The sequence below is a fragment of the Pipra filicauda genome, unplaced genomic scaffold, assembly GCF_003945595.2.
Source record: "Pipra filicauda isolate LSUMZ 115617 unplaced genomic scaffold, ASM394559v2 scaffold961_size45087_pilon, whole genome shotgun sequence".
In the NCBI taxonomy this organism is placed as follows: Eukaryota; Metazoa; Chordata; class Aves; order Passeriformes; family Pipridae; genus Pipra; species Pipra filicauda.
The window spans coordinates 9,597-30,455 of NW_024105155.1; the positions used below are offsets into that span (position 1 = coordinate 9,597).

At 53.5% G+C, this 20,859-nt stretch overlaps 1 protein-coding gene across 1 annotated transcript; it reads right to left on the reverse strand.

Moving 5' to 3' along the window:
* Window positions 1–19,589: 19,589 nt before the first annotated feature.
* On the reverse strand, window positions 19,590–20,561 carry LOC114003803 (olfactory receptor 14J1-like). Its single transcript, XM_027751150.1, has one exon. The coding sequence runs from the start codon at window positions 20,559–20,561 to the stop codon at window positions 19,590–19,592; it is 972 nt and encodes a 323-aa protein (XP_027606951.1).
* Window positions 20,562–20,859: the final 298 nt, after the last annotated feature.

Consider the following 20,859-nt stretch of genomic DNA (forward strand, 5'->3'; position numbering starts at 1 on the left):
GTCCCATGGCACAGGGCACAGCTCAGAGAGTGAAAAAACTCCCAGGCACACAGATCCTGGAGAGCTTTTTCAAGACAAAAATAGGGAGAGGAAGAACAAAAGAGGCAAAATTAGAGAGATGAAAGGTGCCCCAAAAATCAGGAGCTTCCTCTGAGCCAGGTTTCCATAACTGAATCACTGGTGGGATATTTACTTTGATAAGTAGCTGCACAAAACTATTCATGTAGACAATGAAAGAATCAGCTTAATAGAATATATAGAAGGTGCTGTCAATGGAAACAAATGGAGAAAAATTGTTGAGATTAAAAAAAAAAAAAATCAAAGGTCTGGCAATGCTGGCCAGGAAGCCTTCAGCAATTATCAAGAGTCCTGTTCTGCAGAGGTTTCAAGTGTCTCCTAAATTCCACACTCGTGGCTTCAGGCCATGACTTGCCAGAGCAGTCCCAGAGCTGGCCACTGCCCAGAGATGCCCTGGGGCAGCTCCAGTGCCCAAGTGGGACAAGTGGCCCAGGGTGTGTGGGAGCCCTTTGGAGCAGGAGCTGGTGGGCAGGAAGGGCCCATCTGGGGAGGGTCAGGGAATCCCCCCCCTGCAGCCCTGCTGCCCAGGCTGAGGAGGGTCCTCTCCAGCCCCCAGCCCATCGTGTGCCCTTGGGGGCTGCGCTGCCGGGGCTGTTCCCGGGCACTGACTGGGGAATCTCCCGGGGTGCCCCGCGCGAGACGGGGGCGGGGCGGAGGGCGGGCAGGGGGCGTGGCCGCGCGCTGATTGGCTGCGGCGGGGGTGTGTCCATGCGAAGCGCGCGAAGGGCGCCATCTTTGGCGCGTGGAGGATTCGGGGGCGGCGGCCCCGGGAAAAGCTGCGCTTGGGTGTGTGAGCTGGGGGGTCTGCGGGGGGAGCGGGGTCTGGGGATCCCCTCGGGGGCTGCGGGGAGCGCGGCTGGGGGTGGAAAGGCTGGAGGGCTCGGGAGGGCTTAGCAGAGGAGTTCAGGGGTTCCCGAGGAGATTTTGAGGGGTCCCTGAGGGGGTTCGGTGTCCTGAGGGGACTCGGGGGGGGGGGAGGTTGAAGGTCCCTGAAGGGGTTTGGGAGTCCCTGAGGGAGTTTTGGCTTCAGAGGAGACTGGGGGGTCACAGGTGGGCTTGGGGGATCTCTGAGGGGGTTTGGGGGTCCTGGGTGGGTTTTGCGGTGACGTTTGCAGCAGTTTTTGTGGTCTCTAGGGGTTTATCAGGTTCCAGACGGCTTTGAGGCTCCCTTAGAGGGACTGGGGGATCCCTGAATGGCCTTGGGGGGTCCCAGGTGTGTTTTGCGGGTCACTAAAGGGTTTAGGGGGTCCGGGGGGGGGGGGGATAAGGTCTCCTCGGGGAGCTGGGGGGGCCTTGAGGAGGTTTCGATGGGTCCTGGGGTGGATTTCTGAGGGGATTTGGGGGGTTTTGAGGGGATTTTGTGGAGTCCTCTAAAGCCCAGCAGTGGGTTTGGGGAGTCCCTCAGCCCCCAGGGGAGGGGTCCTAGGCATGCCCCCAAAAATCCAGGGGGGGACATATATTACATCCGGGTAAGGGGATCCCAGTGCCCCCAGTATATCCCAATAACCTCCCAGTGACCCTCAGTATAGCCCAGTGACCATCCAGTGTATCCAAGTGAGCAGCCAGTAATCCCCAGTATGGCCCGGTAACCCCTTAGTGACCACCCAATGTATCCCAGGGAGCACCCAGTTACCCCCAGTATGGCCCGGTAACCTCCCAGTGTCCCGTCCTTGTGTCTTGGTAATCCCCCAGTAACTCCCCAGTTCTCTGCCAGTGTCCCCCAGTGTGCCCCAGTTCACCTCTGGTCCCTCCCAGAGCCTTCCCAGTGTCCCTCAGTAACCCCCCAGTCCCTCCCAGTGCCCCCTGGTTCCCCCCAGTGTGTCCCAGTATCCCCCAGTAATCACCCAGTGCCCCACAAAGCCCTCCGACTGTCCCCAACATGTCCCCAGATGCCCTTGGCCTTTCTGTGAGCGTGGTGGGGAGGGGGGATGTTTTTGGTGTCAGAGGGTCCAGGGGGGGTTCCTGGGGCGAGATGGAGGGTTGGGGACATCAGGGATGGGATTTGGGGACAGTGGGGAGGGGTTTGTGGACAGTGGAATTGGGGGTGTCGGGGGGTGGAATTGGGGCCCTGGGGAGGACCTGGAGACATTGGAAACACCAGGGGGGTCTTAGGGTGTTAAGGGGAAAATTTGGGACACCAAGAAAGTCTTGAGGAAACCAGGGGGGTCTTAGGACTCAGCTGTTCATGGTGGAGCTCCTCTTCTTCCCCCTCAGGCCCCTTTAACTCTCCCAAATGTCCCTTAGCCTCCATTTTCCCTTTAATCCCCTCCCCCCACAGATCACTTTGATCCCCCCCAGACCCCTTTTAACTCCCCTAAATGCACCCAGAGCACTCCAAAACCCCCAAAATTCCCATCCAATGCCCCCAGATTCCCCCAAATCTCCCCCAGCCCCCCCCCCAAATCCCTCCTAACACCCCCAAAGAGGGATCACCCAGCACCCTGGGACAGGAACACAGTGGCTGTACTGGGGGCACTGGGCTGTACTGGGAGGGCACTGGGGGGGGCTCAGGTGTCCCATGACAACGTGGCCCAGCTCCAGGAGAGATCTGGGGAGCAGTGAGGAGGCACTGGTCTGTCCTGGTCTGTACTGGTTTCTGCCCCCAATCCCCAAAGCCCCTCCACGGGACCCTCCCACACCCCAAAGCCCCCCAGACTCCCCCCAGGCCCCTGACTTGGTCCTGCTGCCCCTTGAGCATCTGCAGCTGCTGCAGAACCAGGCATTTCATCAGCAACTGTGCAGGTGACCCCAAGCTGGGGGTGTGTTGATGTGCTGGAAGGCAGGAGGGCTCTGCAGAGGGACCTGGCCCAGCTGGATCCATGGGCTGATTGCAAGGGGATGAGGTTCCAGCAGGCCAAGGGCCGGGTCCTGCCCTTTGGCCACCAGAAGCCCCGTCAGCCCCCCGGGCTGGGGCCAGAGTGTCTGGAGAGCAGGCAGGCAGAAAGGGAGCTGGGAGTGGGGATGGACAGGAAGCTGAAGAGGAGGCAGAGTGTGGCCAGGTGGCCAAGAGGGCCAATGGCTGGTGTCCTGTGTGAGGAAGAGTGTGTCAGCAGGAGCAGGGAAGTGATTGTTGGGCTGGACTGAGCGCTGGTGAGGCCACCCCTGGAGTGCTGTGTCCAGCTCTGGGCCCCTGAGTTGAGGAAGGCCCTGGAGGGGCTGGAGCAGGTGCAGAGAAGAGCAGCGAGGCTGGGGAAGGGAGTGGAGCCCAAGTGGTGTGAGGAGAGGCTGAGGGAGCTGGGGGTGTTGAGGCTGGAGAAGAGGAGGCTCAGGGGAGACCTCCTGACTGTCTGCAAGTCCCTGCCAGGAGGTTGGAGCCAGGTGGGGTGGGGCTGTTGTGCCAGGAAGCAGCAGTAGGACAAGAGGGCTGGGTCTGGAGCTGTGCCAGGGGAGGTTTAGGTTGGATATTAGGAAGCAATTTTTTCCTGGGAGAGTAATCAGGCCTTGGAATGGGCTGGGCAGGGAGGGGGTGGAGTCAGCGTCCCTGGAGGTGTTGAAGGTGAGAGTGGATGTGGCCTCAGTGCCATGGTCTGGGAAGCACGGCGGGGTTGGATCCAGGGTTGGACTTGATGATCTCAGAGGTCTTTTCAACCCACCTGATTCAGTGATTCTGTGATTGCCATTCCTATGGCAGCACATGCTTGAGGCTCTATCCCCAGGGTGATAGAGATGTCTGTCCATATCTATCTCCAAGGTTAGTCTGTAAATGTGTGGTGTTAGCAAAGCAGGCTGAGTTGTGGGCTGGTTGTAGAAGGAGAAAAAGCCCAGAGGCCAGTGCAAGCAGGCAGCCCTCAGCTTGCACCTGATGTCCCCTCCCTGCAGGTTCCTGTCCTTGAGCCCAGGCCCTGAGGTGAGGCTGAGAAGTGGCGCGGAGGTGAGCCCAGAGCTGTCCCTGAGGTGAGGCTGAGAATAAGTGCAAGGCAGAGGTGCTGCTGAGGAAGGAGAGCCACGTGGTGGGGAGGAGGCAAAGCTGTGAGTGCCCATCTCTGAGAAGGTGCTGTGTCCATCCCCTGTGTGCCAGGTGAGCTGGGGCTTTGCTGCAGAGCTGTGGGCGCTGATTTGAGCGTCTCCAAGTGCTGAGATGGTGGGCACCCAGGAACACAAACTGTGCCTGGCCACGGAGCCTGCAAGGAGGAGCAGAGACAGCCCTGGCAGTGTGGGGGGCCAGGTTGTGCCTGTGCCTTCCCCTGCAGGCCCTGGCTGTCCCTGCTGGGCCCCTGTCCATCCCCATCAGGTCCCTGCCCGTCCCCCCCGGCTGAGCTCCCCCCAGGAAGTGCCGTGGAGCTGAAGCTGCTGCCATCCCCCCCTGCAGCCGCTGCCCCAGGCAAGGGAGCAGCAAAGGCAGGGCCAGGAGCAGAGGCAGCAGCAGGGGAGCCCTGGGGGTTCAGGAAGCTCTTGTGTGGGTCAGGAAAGAGGCGCTGGGCACGAGGCCGGGGCTGTGCTGAGCAGGCCCAGCCCTCACATCCCCCCAGCCACCGCCGGCTGCCCGGGGGGCTTGGGAGGGACCCCCAGCCCGTGTGCCCCACACTGAGCTGGCAGAGAGAGAGCCAAGGGACAGGGCCACGGGCAGGGCCCCGGGTGAGGGACAGGCAGGGCCATTGCAGGGACACGGTTAGGGCACAGCCTGTGGCAGCAGAGCTGCCCAGGGCCTGGGGCAGCCGGGGGTGTTGGGACCAGCCAGTGCTGGGGCTGAGCAGAGCACGAGGCCTCTTGCAGACCCCTGGAGCAGCCTCCCACTTGCCAGCCCTGCCCTGGTGGGGTGACACTGTCCCCTCCTTACAGGACACTCCCCCCGAAATCTTCGTGGGGGCCTTTTGTGTCTGTTCCTGGTTGCTGATTGATTCTGGGGACCTGAGGGAGCCTCTGCAATCCCATCCATGGGGCACAATCTCCTTTCCAGAGCTTTACTCCGTTCAGACTTTGCAAGGAAATCTGTGCTGTCAGCTGCATCCTGAACCTAAGGGCAGTTTGTATCCCCGAGTGCTGATCCATCCTGGGGACCCAAGGGATCCTCTGCCATTCCATCCATGCAGCAGGAGTCACCCTCCTGCCCTTGACTCCCTGCAGAGGAACAAGTGCCATCTCTCTGTTTGGGAGAAGCCAGATGCTGCCCCTGGGCCATCAGAAGTGGTGCTGAAGCCTCTTTCAGCCCAGCCCCAGGTGCAGTTTTCTCATCCCTTCCCCGAGTGCCCGCTCCCCCAGCCGGCACTGACCAACCAGGGCGTTTGGCACACTTGGTTTGGTGGTTTGGAGAAACAGCCCTGGACTGGCAGGGGGCCAGATAACCTCAAGGAACAGCCCTGGCGAGGTGCCCACACTGGCAGGGGACCAGGGGATCGCTGCTCCACAGAACTGGCTGGAGCTCTGGGTGACCCTGAGGTGAAGGGCCTGTGACCTGTGGATGAGTCCAGGATGGAGCAGAGACCCCCCTGCAGCCCGGGAGGAGCCCATGCTGGAGCAGGCGATGCCCAAAGGAGGTTGAGAGCCTGTGGGAAGCCCCTGCAGAGCCATGGGAGCAAAACCCTGATTTCCAGGGCTGCCCCCCCGCCCCAGTTTTTGGGTTTAGGTGCAAACTGCAGCAGGGCCGTCCCTTGGCAGCAGCCGGTGCCGTGACACAGGCTCGGAGATGTGCCAGCCCAGGAGGGACTGAGGGCAGGGGGTTCGTAGGGACCATCCAGGGCCCCTCGCTGGGGGGCTAGGTGGATAAGACAATGCCAGGAGGAAGGAACTGGCTGGCCCAGAGGCACAGGAGGGAAGTCAGGCACTCTGAGCCATACCTGGGGGAAGGAATTGCAGCAGGGGGAGATCGGCACCACCGACTCCTTGAGCACCTCCTCAGCAGGGCCCCCAGACTGTGATGGAGGGAAGAACTGCAGCTGTGACTGACGGGCACAGGGAGGAGAGAGACAGCCAGCAAAGGGGGCTGGGAGCGGGAAGGGATAAGCTGAGAAGGTGACGGCATAAAGAACTTGTGTCGAGGTTTCTTAGTCAGTCGGAGCAATGTTGTGGCACTTCTCGGCTTGACGGGGCTGGGGAGGCAGCAGTGGGACACCCTAACCCACAGCCCCTCAAGGACCCCCAAAAACATTCAGAGCCCACCCAGGACCCCACCCAGCCCCTTTTCTGGGGGGACTACTCTGGGCACTGGTGGTGCTGGGAGCCCCCCCGGCTGTGGGCAAGGAGCTCTTGGGTGAGAGCTCCCTTGGCAGAGAGCCAAGGGACAGGGCCACGGGCAGGGCCCCGGGTGAGGGACAGGCAGGGCCATTGCAGGGCCACGGTGAGGGCACAGCCTGTGGCAGCAGAGCTGCCCAGGGCCGGGGGCAGCCGGGGGTGTTGGGACCAGCCAGTGCTGGGGCCGAGCAGAGCACGAGGCCTCTTGCAGACCCCTGGAGTAGCCTCCCACTTGCCAGCCCTATTCTCAGGGCAGAGACATTTCTTTGGGCCTAAGAGCCCTAAAGCACTTGGCACTGACCACACTTTACCACCATCTGTTCTCCAGCTGCTCTGCTGGTTCAGAGCAGCACAGTAGGACAGTGGTGACCCCTGGTATCCTCGGGACAGCAATGTACAGAACCCAGAGAGGGGGAATGTCTGGGAACGTGGCACTCGGAAGGCGAGAGTCAGAGGAGAAGGGACCCTTGGGACCCCCAACACTCCCAGCATCACAAAGTGGGACCCCCGGCATTCCAGACAGGGGAGACCCTCTGAACCCCAGAGGGGGCAGACCACAATGGGGGAACTCCTGGGAGCATTTTTTTAGGCAGAATTTTCATATTTTGGAGTATTTTTTTCCTGAATCTCAACTTTTTGCAGTTTGAGGGGGGGCTTCATCTTGCTATTTCTGAGAGGGTTTTTTGCCTGAATCTGGGTGGTTTGGGTTTTTCTGGGCTGAATCTTGGTGGTTTGGAGGTTTTAATGGACACAGGATGCCCGATGTGTTCTAGAGATGGACTTGGGCAGGAGGAACCCCCAAGCCGACACTCTCAGCCCTTGTTTTCCCCCCATCAGGATTTGTCCTTCCCAAAGCTTGGTCGGATGGAGGAGGAGGCTGCGAGGAAGAGGAAGATGCCTTGGTCCCCCCAGGCAGGTGCGGAGGAAGTCAGTGTCCCTTTGGGCGGGTGTTGTGCTGGCTCTGTCAGCCGAGCATGGCCCCGGCTGCAGGACAACCCCGCTGGCGCCGCCGTCCTGCCGGGGCCGGAGTTGGGGGGATGTCCTTGGCCTTCCCTGTGGGCCGGAGGCAAATCCCCTCCTGTCCTTCTTGCTTCCTGCCCCAGGCCCCAAGGTGAGGACGGAGAGCCCGGAGGACAAATCCCCCCGTGAGACCCTGGTGGGAGAGGCCGTTTTGAAGGGCTCCCCGGCGCAGGAAGGCAGCGGGGAGGAAAAGGGCCGGAGATCCCCCCGCAGGAGGGGCTCCAAAGCCATCCCAGGGTGCTCTGAGGAGGAAAGAGCCAGCCTGTGCCGGGAAGGCGGCCAGAGCTTGAGCCAGAGCTCTGAACTGGTGGTCAATGAACAACCTCCCAGCAGGCAGAAGCCCTTCAGGTGTTTGGAATGTGGGAAGAGCTTCAGGAAGAGCTACGACCTCCTCAAGCACCATCACATCCACACTGGGGAACGACCCTACCTGTGTGGGGAATGTGGGAAGAGTTTCAGGAACAGCTCCAACCTCAGCAGACACCAGCACATCCACAGTGGGGAACGGCCATACCGCTGTCAGGAATGTGGGAAGAGTTTCAGGGAGAGCTCCACCCTGATCCGACACCAGCGCATCCACACTGGAGAACGGCCATACCCATGTCAGGAATGTGGGAAGAGTTTCAGGGACAGGTCCACCCTGATCCGACACCAGCGCATCCACACTGGAGAACGGCCCTACAAGTGCTTGGAATGTGGGAAGAGGTTTCAGAACAGCTCCAATCTTCTCCTGCACCAGCGGACGCACACGGATGAGAGGCCCTTCCGCTGCACTGACTGCGGGAAGGGCTTCAAGCAGAACGGGAACCTCGTGACCCACCGGCGCATCCACACTGGGGAACAACCCTACAAGTGCTGGGAATGTGGGAAGAGGTTTCAGACCAGCTCACATCTCCTCGTGCACCAGCGGACGCACACGGATGAGAGGCCCTTCCGCTGCACCGACTGCGGGAAGGGCTTCAACCTGAACTCCACCCTCGTCAGGCACCGGCGCATCCACACCGGAGAGAGGCCCTACAAGTGTGGGGAGTGTGGGAAGAGCTTCACCCAGAGCTCTAACTTGACCAGACACCAACGGACCTACCAGTAAGGGAAGCCCCAGTGCCCCGACTGCAGGAAGAGCTTCAGCCGCTGCTTCCACCTGAAATGAACCCCCTGATGGTGAGGCAACCCCTGGAGTCCAGTGACTGTCACTCCATCCCTTTTGACCAGAATGGGCCAGTCCCCTTTCACAGGGGCAGGTTATTCCAACAGAAGCCTTCTGGGAGGGTGTGTGGAGATTCCTGCCTTGGCTGGGGACCCCCCAAGGTCAGTTCTGGAGGTTGAGAGCAGAGATCTCCCCCCGAGCGTTGGTCTGGGGGAGTTCCATCCATCTCCAATTAATAATCATTGCTTTTGTGCCAGCTTGAGTAGAATTGCTTCAACAATTGCTTTAGTGTAGAGCACTGTCCTACCTTATGCTGTACTCCTGGTAGTTTTACTGTTTGTACTGTGCAGTAAATAATTCTGAGGAAGATCTTTTGTCTGATCATTTGTAACTATAACTAACTCATTTCTATCAATAGATCTGTTTTACCATTATTAAAATCTGGGGGACAAAAGTGTTTCAGTCACACCTCTGTAATTCCTCTAATTTGCAACTGTTGGCATAATGCAAGGCTGAGATTGGATCCAGCAGCCCCCAGCACCCCACAGTAAGTTGGGAGCTCAGGGGGGCCACCACCCTTTCCAAGCACCCCTGTGTCCAAAGACCCCCATGGGACCGTTGGACCCACCAGACCATCCCCCTTTTCCACCCTTCTCCCTGTTCCTCCCACTTTCCCATGGTCCCCTCAATCCCCATTCCCCCCCCCAACAGTTTAGGGGTCCCAACCCCCACTTTTTGCCCCCTCTCCTGTGGGTGCTGAAGGAGAAAATGAGGCTGCACACCCAGAGTTCCATTGCGGGACTTGTCCTCCCATCTTTCAGGCGTCCCCCTTTCATTGGAGTTCCTTTGGAAACAGCACCTGGGCTTTGTCTTTTAGTCCACTGGAATTCCCAACATGGCCCCAAAGCAGTGCCCTGATCCCACACATTCCCCTCCCCTCATGTGCTGGCTGTGTTCAGCCACCACAGAAAAACACAGGCTACCATGCAGAGCATTCCAAGTGGTTTCCACTTTGGCAAACAGCCCTCTCTGGATGGAAAACACCAGTCAAGGCCAAAAAACTCCTTTTGGATCCTGATTAACTGAATGCAGCTGCTGCTGCCTTAACTTGTTCCCAGAGAAATTCTCAGGGTTCCTTTGCTTCCAGGAGGCCCCACATGTCCCAATGGCCCCTGGATTCCATGAGCTTCCACAGTCTCCAAAGGTTCCTTTAGTTCCATGAGGCCCTGCAGTCCCCAAATGCCCTTTGGATTCTCAGAGATTTCCCACTGTCCCAGCGTCCCTTGTGCTTCAGAAGGAGCTGCAGTGGGACAGTGGCCCCTTGGTTCCGTGAGCTCTGCAGTGTTCCAGGAATCCTTGGGTTCCAGGAGAGCCTGCAGTTTCACAAGGAGCACTTGAATGCAGGAGGTTCTGCAGGGTCCCAATGGCCCCTGGATTCTGGGAGGTTCAGAAATATCTCCGGGCTCCCTTGGTTCCAGGAGGACACACATGTCAGCAGGAACCCTTGGTTCCAGGAGATTTCACAGTGTCCCAGAATTCCTTTGATTTCATGAGGCTCTGGATTGTCCCAATGGCCTCCTGGTTCCATCAGCCCCTGCAATGTCCCAATGGTCCCTTGGTTCCAGGAGTTTCCATGGTGTCCCAGGGTTCCTTTTTTTCCTCGGGACCTGCGGTGTAAAAATGGGCCCTGAATTCCAGGAGTTTTCCCAGGGTGACAGTGCTCCCTTGATTCCATGAGATTGCCCAGTGTCCCAGGGCTCCTTTGGCTCCAGAAGGCCCTGCAGTGTCACAATGGTCCTTGGTTCCATGAGGTTCCACCATGTCCTTGCTGGAACATGCGTGGCTGTAATGCTGCCCCACCTGCAGAGCTGCCTCCAGCTCTGGGCTCCAGCACAGGAAGGACATGGACCTGTTGGAGCGAGTGCAGAGGGGAGCAGCAAGAGGATCAGAGGGATGGAGCAGCTCTGCTGTGAGAAAAGACTGAGAGAATTGGGATTGTTGAGGCTGGAGAAGAGAAGGCTCAGGGGTGACCTAATTGTGGCCTTGCAGTGCCTGAAGGGAGCCAACCAGAGAGATGGAGAGAGACTTTGGACAAGGGCCTGGAGTGACAGGACAAGGGGCAGTGGCTTCACATGGATAGAGGGAAGGGTTGGAGGAGATAGTAGGAAGGAATTCTTGACTCTGAGGGTGCTGAGATGCTCTTTAAGGCCCCTCCCAAGCCAAAGCATCCCATGATTGTGGGACTGGTGGGTGAGGTGGTGGTTGGAGCCGTCTGGGGCACAGGGACCCAAAATGAGGGAGTTTTCCATTGTGGGAGAAGGAAGGAGGGGGCAGCAGAACTGACCCCTTGGACACCTGGCAGGCAGGCTTTGGTTGGAAGCTGGTGATGGGGAGCTGAGTGAAGCCCCCACAATGCAGGAGGAAATGGTCAGTGACCTGCTCTGCCAATGAGACCCCCCCAAGTGCCTGGGCCCACATGGGATGCAGCCAAGAGTCCTGAGGGAGCTGGAGAAAGAACTGGCCAAGCCACTCTCACTCATTGCCCAGCAGTGCTGCACAACTGCACAAGTCCCAGCTGACTGGCAACAAGCAAATGGGATGTCCATACACAGGAAGGGCCAAAAGGGGGATCTGGGCAACTCCTGGCCTGTCCCATTGACCTCAGGACCAGGGAAGTCCATGCAGCAGATCCTCCTCAGTGCCATCCCATGGCAGGGGCAGGACAACCAGGGGATCAGGCCCAGCCAGTGTGGGGTTGGGAAAGGCAGGTCCTGCCTGACCGACCTCATCTCCTTCTCTGACAAAGGACCCGCTCAGCAGCTGAGGGAAAGGCAGGGATGTGTCTCTGTGGAATTCCAGAAAGCCTTTGGCACCATCTCCCCCAGCATCTCCTGCACAATGCTATAGTGAAAGGTTGTGAGGGAATGGCCTTAAATTGCGTTGGGCAAGGTTCATATTAGATATTAAAGAAACCTTTTTCCACTGAGAGAGTGTTCAGGCATTGGAACAAGTAGCCCAGGGAGGTGGTGGAGTCTCTGCAAGTGCTCAGGTGTGTGGTGGGTTGACTTTGGTTGGACACCAGGTGCCCACCCTGCTGCTCTATCACTCCCCTTCCCAGCAGGACATGGGAGAGAGTAAGGTGGGAAAAACAAAATAGTGGGTTGGGATAAGGCAGTTTATTTAAAGCAAAAAGCAGAACAAAGCTTGTGCACACAGAAGCCAAAGACAGCAGGGTTTGTTCTCTGCTTCCCATGAGCAGCCATGGTCGGCCACTCCCGAGGAGCAGGGCTTGGGTCCGCGGGACGGTTCCTCAGCAGGCAGCCATCAGACAATGAATGCCCCCCTCCTGCTCCCTGCCTCAGCTTTTAGAGCTGAGCTGACCTCCCATGGGCTGCAATGTCCCTTGGCTCAGTTGGGCTCAGCTGGCCTACTTGGGTCCCCTGCCAGGCTCTTGCCCTCAGCTAAGGAAGGAATGTCCCAGTGTTGGTGCTGTGCTCAGCAGGGGCCAAAACACTGGTGTGATGTCACAGGAGAGCTGTTATGTCATGAGGAGGTATGATGTCATGTGGGATATGTGATGTCAGAGGGGAGGACGTGACATCACAGGGATGATATGATATCACAGGAGAGGTGTGATGTCACAGGGGAGAATGTGATATCATAGAGGAGAGATGATATCACAGGAAGGATGTGATGTCATGGGGAGGACATGATGTTACAAGGGAGACATGATGTCATATGACGGATGTGACATCATAAGAGAGCTGTGATGTCATGGGGAGGATGTGATGTCATGGAGGAGTTATGATTTCACAGAGAAGGACAGGGCATCACAGGGATGATGTGACATCACAGGAGAGGTGTGATGTCATATGATGGATGTGAGGTCATAGGGGAGATGTGATGTTACGGGACAGGTATGGTGCCACAGAGGAGCTGTGACGTAACAGAGGAGCTTTGATGTCATGGGGAGGTGTGATGTAATAATGAAGATGTGATGTCACATGAAGGATGTGATGTCATAGGGGAGGAAATGATGTCACGGGGATTATATGATATCACATGAGAGGTGTGATGTCATATGATGGATTTGATGTCATAGAGGAGATATGATGTCACATGAAGGATGTGATGTCATATGATGGATGTAATTTCATAGTGGAGGATGTGATGTCACAGGGAGCTGTGATGTCATAGGAGAGCTGTGATGTCACAGGGGAGGACATGATGTCACAGGGGTTATATGATATCTCAGGACAGATGTGATGTCATATGATGGATGTGATGTCATATAGGAGATGTGATGTCATTGGGGAGGTGTGATGTCACAGGAAGGATGTGATGTCACGGGCAGCATGTGATGTCATAGAGGAGGGACACATCCCCCCCCAACCTTGCTCCAGCTAAAGCCGTGGAATTTGTCTTTGTTTCCCTTGAGTTCAAGGTCAGGCTGGTTTATTTCCATGGATGTCTAGAGATGAGTTAAGGGTTGCTCAGACCTTTTGGTGAGGAAGGAGTTGATTCCTCTTGAGCATTTGAACTCAGCCTTTGTTCCTGGTTTCTTCCCACTCTTTCAGAGCAGTTCATTTCCCAGGGTGAAAGCTCTGATTCCCCAGCACAGTCAGGTTCTCCTGAGCTCAGGATCTTTCACTGGTCTCATTTTTCTCCGGTATTAATTCTGTGCCAAATTCTTGCTTCCTAGGTCAGTTAAATGTTGGGGTTTTTTGTGGATGATTTTCCCCCCCAGTCTTTCCAAAGGAGCTTTCTTGAATGTACCTTCTTACAGCTAATTTGAAGGATTAGTTTAGATAAGCCTCTTAGAGTAGATGCATTTCAATAAAATGAGGGCACATGTCTTTTTGGCTCTGCTGCAAGATTCTAACTAATTTGTTTCTTCCTCTTTGACTCAATTAAAAGTCATCTTAAAACACTCCCAATATATTGTGTGAGTGCAGGGCTTGAGGCGTGTGATATTGAGTGGACCCAGAGAAAGCACTAACATTCAGAAACATGTCTGCTTCCCTGTCTCAATAAATAAACCCCAGAGTTTAATAATATCCATAGCAATTGAGATTTGACAATATATATTGTGACCTGCATATGCACATGTGAGGATAAGGACATAGGAAATAGGTGTTGTAGTTTCTGCAGTTCTTGTGTTATGGGTGAGGGGAGAGAGGATTCGAGCTAAAAATTGTCTGAACATTTTGAGAGTGCAGAGACATCTGTCTGACCATCACTAGGTGTGTTTTGATTTTAAGGCAGAGCATGTTAAAGAATGCAATAACTTAAAGCCAGCTGCAGCCCTGAATTTTTGCTCTTTCAGCAATAACAATAGCACTAATAATTACTAATAGTTAATGAGCTAACAGATGCAATAAATGTATCTACTCATTTTGACATATGTGTAAGTTTAATATTTTTTAATGAATCAGAGAATTCATAACAGGAAATCTCCCTCAACCTCTGATTACAATGTAACGTTGACTAAAGGATTATAGAGGGGACTTAATTTTACTGACTGTTTTAACAGTTGTCACAGCTGTTGGAAAGGGAAAGGCAATTGAAACACTCCAAAAAAGGAGGGTGGGGGTACAGAACAGCAGTAGTTTAATAAATTTAAACATGGTCTCTGAATGCCACACATAAAAAAATTGAGCAGATTTGTAGCTCCAGAAAGCTGCTGTACACTAGGTACTTTTGCCTTTTGTGGCTCACTGTGTTTCATTCATTTGAACACTGAGCAGTTTCCCTACTTTCTCCATTTAAAAATGTGCCAACAGCATTTAAATGTGGAACAGATTCAGCTGTTCATGTGCCTGGAGTTTCATCTTAGAATGCAGCTGATAGAATACTCAGCTGACAGGAAATAAAGGCTGTGTAGAATGGCTGTAACATTTCAAAAGTGGACACAGGTGTCACATCCTGTGAATGCTGCAGTGCAGTGATGGTTGGTGCACATATTTTGTGTTTTTCTAACTGTTCTCATGTTGCGATGTGGGAATGGTGTGTGGAGTTCCCCTGCGAGTCTGTCTGGGTTATGTCTGTGCAGGGATGAACAGGAGTGTGTGTGTAGATTCCCATGCCTGTGTGTGTGTGTGTGCAGGGGGATTCTGTGCTGAACTTCAAAGAGTTTGTGTCAGTCTCACTCTTTAAAATATTTTGGCACAGCTTCTGATTGTTGAAGAATTTTTTAGAAGTGTCTTTCATTTGTAAAGGGAGGAAAGGGGTGGACTGAAGGACCTCTTTTAGTGCTGGGTGCTCATTTTAATGTGTTTATGGTTGTGCTCCTTTATTGACCGAGCCTGGTGCGTTTCAGCAGTAATTAACCCGTGTTATTAGCAAAGCCCTTGTGGATATCTGTGAATTCTCTGGAATGGCTGATCATTTTTTCCATACTTTTCTCCCCTGTTTTTTCCTTAGGCATGCTGTCCTTTTCTAATAGTCCTTAAGTTTTAACATTTCCCACAAATTTCATTTTAGACTGAGGCAGATAGAAGGGCATCATCCCCATAGTTCCATAATAAAGAATAACTATTGTCTTAACAAACTGTTTTCAAATATGCTAATGGGAAGCAAAACAACTGGCAGAATCTGTAGAAAACAATTTATTTAATTATTATTTTTCAAAACACGTGGTTAATGATAAGAAAAGAGATAAGAATTTCCCTAGCTTTTTTTGTGTGTGTATGTAGCTGCATTAGCTGTTGTGAATATTTTGAAGTTCATATTTTAATCAGATTTCAACTTAGCTAATAGCACTTTGGGCATTTAAACCTATTGAGGCAGCAGAAAAATACTTGTGCTTGCACTGCTGAGAAAAGATAAGGGCCACCTCATTCGCCAACCCTTCTTTTGCAATTAGTTTCAAATCCATGGTGCTATTCCTCAAATAGAGAAGGTACCTTGTCTATGATCATATTTATCAATACTTGAAGCCTACTTTGCTTAGAGTAGCAAAAAAGTAGATGTCTGTTCTCACAGATATGTCAGTCCAAATGTTATGCTGCTATTTCTGTCTTGTTGAGCTACGAGGTGCACAAAGGACCCCCTTGCTTTCTAAATTCCTTCTCAGAGAGGAGCCTGGGGGTGGCTGGATCCAATCTCAGACTCAGATTTTGGTTCAAACTGAAGGAATTCTAGAGGTGTGATTCAATCACTTTGTCCTGCAGGTTTTAGTGATGGCAAATCAGAAATATTTCAATAAAATGAATGATTTATTATGACAAATGAACAGACTATTGATCAGACAAGTGAACAGATGAAAGACCTTAAAGAGAATTATTTCCTGCACAGTATAAAAGCCAAAACCCCCTAGTAGTACAGTGTAAGATTGGACAGTGGAATCTATCAAAGTCATTCTATTAAAGCAATTGGATCAAAGCCAGCAAAAAGAACAATCCTGAAGCAGAGATTGGGGTAACTCATCACACAATGACAGGGGGTAGTTCTCTCTCTTCCACCCAACCCCTGGGCAGTGACCATGAAGAGCTGTCCCTGCTTCATGGCAGAAGCTCCACACACTTCAAGGAAGTCTGTGGAAGAATCTGCCCCATGACAGTTGGACGGGGCTTTTATAGTTATCAAGGGTTTGACTGCCAGAGGTATTTCAAGGCCACGGAGCAACTTATCTGTCAAATCCTGCTTCAGAAAGCAGGATGTGTGTTTGAAGTTTCAGGAACCATTTTGGGTTTAACATAATTCAACATTAAACACAGCACCTTGACACCAGCAGTAACTCACCACAGAATTGTTTGTATTCTCTGATCATTATTTAGGTATTATCAGAGCAGAGCATCCTGCCAGAAACAGACCCTTGATTCCATGAGGTTGCAAAACCTCTCAGAGTTCCTTTTGTTCCACGAGGCCCTGCAGTGTCAGAGTGGACCCTATGATTCCAGGATGTTCCAGAATATCCCAGGGTTCCCTTGGCTCCAAGAGGCTCCCCAGTGTCCCACCGGCCCCTGGATTCCAGCAGGCCCTGCAGTGTCCCAATGGCCACTCGGTTCCACGAGCCACAGCGGCTGCCGCCGGCGTCTGTGCCCGGAGCCGCCGCTCCCACGGGGCTGCCGCACTCACCGCCGGGGTTGCCGCTCGCGCAGCCGCCGCTCTGCCCCGGCTGCACCGGGACCCGGCACCGCCTCGGGCCTGCGCTGCCGCCTCAGCGGCCACAGGGACACAGGGATGGGGGACCTTTGCTCTGACACTGATGGGGCCTGCCTTTGTTCTGCTGGGCTCTGGGCTTTAGGGAAATTGCTGTTCATTGTCATGCTCCACTGGAACACCTCCTGAATTCCAAAGGTTTCCTAATCCAGGGGGAGGGGTTTCTATGGCATCGGAGGTGCCGCCCCTTGGGACACATTGTCAATAAACCCTCCAGCTGACTGGGATGGGTGTAAGAGCAGTTGGGAAACACAGGATAAGGAGTCATCCCCTGAAAACCTTGGAACATTCCCTGACTGAATCAGAACCCAAATGGAACAGTTTCGATACAATTTCCAAATAGTTTGGAAACTCCAGTCATTCCTGACACCAGGATGGAAATTCAGCAGATAACTAAAGCCAGTCCCCTTGGGAGCCCACAACCAGCGGGGCTGAGGGAGGCCCTGGCAGCTCCCCAGCACCTCCCTCTCAGTGGGACACCTCTGGCAGCCTCTCCCAGCTCGGGAACCCTCCAGTTTGCGACACTCCAAAGACCCTCGCTGATGCCCAGGACAATTCTGATCCCCCTCAACAAACACTCCTCCAGCTGTGACCCTGGTCTGTTGGGAAACACAAAGGGATTTGGGGGAGTGTTTCCCTGACAACAAGGAGAATCTGGGAGAGGGACCTTTCCACACCCAGCTCTTGATGTGTCCACACATCTCTGCCTGGGTGTGGGTGTGAATTGGCTGTGGTGGGAATTGTTATTTTGAAACTAGAATTCAGTCGCTGTTAAAATTGTAGCAAACGCTATTGAACCGCTTGATAATCCTTCAGTTGGTCAATGATTAAGTGCTACTAATGTCTTTTGCCCCTTGTCATTGGATCCAAATCCTTGGCACCCTGACCCTCTTGCATCCCAAGGATCTGTGTAAATCATACTTTTCATCAAAAATATATATTTTTTGTGACTTCCACTTGAAAATGTTCCTCCTTAGCTAAACTACAAAACAACTCCAATTTGTTGTTGATGTCTTAAAGACATGAAGACAATTAAAGGAAGGGAAATTATTTGTTTTTCAGTGTTTTAATGGGTCCCACAGTGTGTTTGGAGCAGCATCAGCTGTCAGTCCAAGATGGGCCATGTCAGAACTGGTGAGGTTGGGGAGTGAGGAGCAAGGTTGATCATACAGGGTCAGTGTGGATCTCCTGAGGAGACACTCAGCATCAAGATCACTTGAACAACTCTATCACCTCTTCTCTGAAGTAAAAAAATATCCATCCTTGAACTAAAACAAAAAAAGTACAAACTTGGAAGACTTGTTTTGAAATTGCCTTGAAGACAATTAAAGGAAGACAAAGAGATCCTGAGGGATTTCTGGAATTTAATGAGCCCCACGGTGTGTTTGCAGCCCAGCCCATGATCCTGAGGTGCTGAGAGAAGATTGAAGCAGCTGCTGAAGAAGTCAGAAGCCAAAGTCCAAGTGCCTTGAAGCATTGCTGGGCCCCACTGAGGGCAGGCACTGCCAAAGCCTGCTCAAGGCTTCCTGTCCAACATTTAAAGGGTTATTTTTTTTTTTTAATTTGTATAAATTTTTATAATTTTTTCATAGTTTTTTTCACTGAAAAACCAAATCCATATTCTGTGACCTGATTCACTCACTGTATGAACAGGTTTGTACAGCTACTTATCAAAATAAATTTCCTACCAATGATTCAAATGAAGAAATATTGTTCAGAGGAGCGGCTGAATTTTTTGAACACATTTCGTATCTCTAATTTTGCCTCTTTTGTTCTTCATCTCCCTATTTTTTGCTGTCAAAGGTCTCTCCAAGGTATGTGTCCCTGGCAGTGTTGTCATACCAGCGAGCTGTGCCATGGGAAAAGGGACAAATGTTCTGGAGAACAGCACCAGTCCTGGTCCCAGAACCCCTCTGAGTGCCCAGGTGAGATGGTGCCCAGGCTGCTTTGCTGGTGTGGAATGAAAGGGCCAGGCCAGAAAGGCAGAGGAGGGTGAGGGAGGAGACAGGGCCATTTGCAGGGGATGTGTGTGAGGCTGGGGAGATGAATGTCCCTGGGCCAGTGAAGGCTGTTCCTGGAGTCACCCCAGAAGTGTCAGGGCTCTGAGAGGGCTCTGGAGCTGAGCTGGGCTCCTACCCTGCTCACACCCCCAGGGCTGTGCAGAGACAGGAGTCTTTCCCTTGCACACACCCCCAGTTCCTGGCAGCAGGGGCAGTGTCTGCCTGGCTCCTGCTGCCACTGCCAGGGGCTGGAGGCCCCTCAGCCCTGCAGAGCCCCCACTCTGCCCACTCCCACACTTCTGGAGTCAGCGTGTTCTTGGGCAGCACAACTTAGATCAGTTTCCCAGAGTTTGCTTTGCCCCCTCTTTTCCCCAGGGACAGGGCAGCCTCTTCCCATGACCCCTCTGCTCACACAGGGTGTCCTGCTCTTCTCCTGGCACATCCCATCTCCCCACAGAGCCTTTCCCCAGGGGAACACGTCTGTGCTGGCCTGAGCAGCCCTTCCTGCACCCCCTGCCCGTGCTCCCCACAGCCCCTGAGCTGGGGGGGCTGCTCTGCAGAGCACGGGGGCTGTGGGGCCCGGGGCCATGGGGGACTCTGTTGGGCTGTGCTGCTCAAACTGGGAGGCAGAGCCAGCTGATGGTGGTCTGAACATGGGCTCCGAAGGAGACCTGGAAGTAGAAAAATAGCAGCTCTGACAAAACAAAGTACTGGTGCTCCCTGGCAGTGCTGCTGTGCTGGGACATTTTTCCTCCCCTATAACTTCATGCTATTCTCAGAGTTAGGATCCTAGATAAACAAGGCACTGAATGAGAGTTTATTTTGTTTAAAGCACAGAAATAGATGAATATACAGTTCATCATTTGCAGAGTTTCTAGATCAAATTCAAGAGGTAAGCAGTGAATGAGGTGGGGGGTGAATAATAACATTTCTTTGAGCACAAAATTATGAGAAGAGGAACCCAGTGACCACCACTAAAAAGTTGAGAAGGCAGGCTGGGACTCTCATGAGTTTCATTTTAAATGCTGGACAGAAGAAAGCACAGAGCTTATTGTTGCTGAAAAACATCCACTCATTATTGTCCTCAGGCCATCCTTTAGCTCCTGGTTCCTGAGGCTGTAGATGAGAGGGTTCAGTGATGGAGGCACCACTGAGTATAGAACTGACACCACCAGGTCCAGGGATGGGGAGTAGATGGAGGGAGGCTTCAGGTGAGAAAAAAACGAAGTGCTGACAAAGATTGAGACCACGGCCAGGTGAGGGAGGCAGGTGGAAAAGGCTTTGTGCCGTCCCTGCTGAGAGGGGATCCTCAGCACAGCCCTGAAGATCTGCACATAGGAGAAAACAATGAAAACAAAACAACCAAACACTAAACAGACAGTAACCCCAATGAGCCATATTTCCCTGAGGTAGCCTGAGTGTGAGCAGGAGAGCTTGAGGATGTGTGGGATTTCACAGAAGAACTGGCCCAGGGCATTGCCCTGGCATAGGGGCAGGGAAAATGTATTGGCTGTGTGCAGCAGAGAATAGAGAAACCCAGTGGCCCAGGCAGCTGCTGCCATGTGGGCACAAGCTCTGCTGCCCAGGAGGGTCCCGTAGTGCAGGGGTTTGCAGATGGCAACGTAGCGGTCGTAGCACATGGTGGTGAGGAGGAAATACTCTGCTGTGATGAAGAAATAAAAGAAAAAGAGCTGTGCAGCACAACCCTTGTAGGAGATGGTTGTGGTGCCCCAGAGGGAATTGTGCATGGCTTTGGGGACAGTGGTGCAGATGCAGCCCAGGTCTGTGAGGGAGAGGTTGAGCAGGAAGAAGCCCATGGGGGTGTGCAGGTGGTGGTCCCAGGCTACGGCGCTGAGGATGAGGCCGTTGGCCAGGAGGGCAGCCAGGGAGATGGCCAGGAAGAGCCAGAAGTGCAGGAGCTGCAGCTCCCGCCTGTCTGCGAATGCCAGGAGGAGGAACTGGGTGAGGGAGCTGCTGTTGGACATTTGCTGTTCCTTAGCACAGGGTCTGTTTCAAAAAAGGAAAGGACAGGGAACAGTTAAGACAGAGCTCTGTGAAAAAGCCACTCCATTCCTAAAGGAAATCAATGTGTCAAATGTCACCAAATGCACTGCCAAGGAGTCAGGTTTGCTCCGCTGTAGTGGGATATGGAATTTTTTTGGTAGAGTTCTCACACACACAAAGAAATGTCAGATGTAACCCACCTTGAATACAAAAATTCCATCTCTACACCCATGATTCAGAAGAGCTGAGGCTGCAGAGCAGAAGCTTACTCTGTACTTA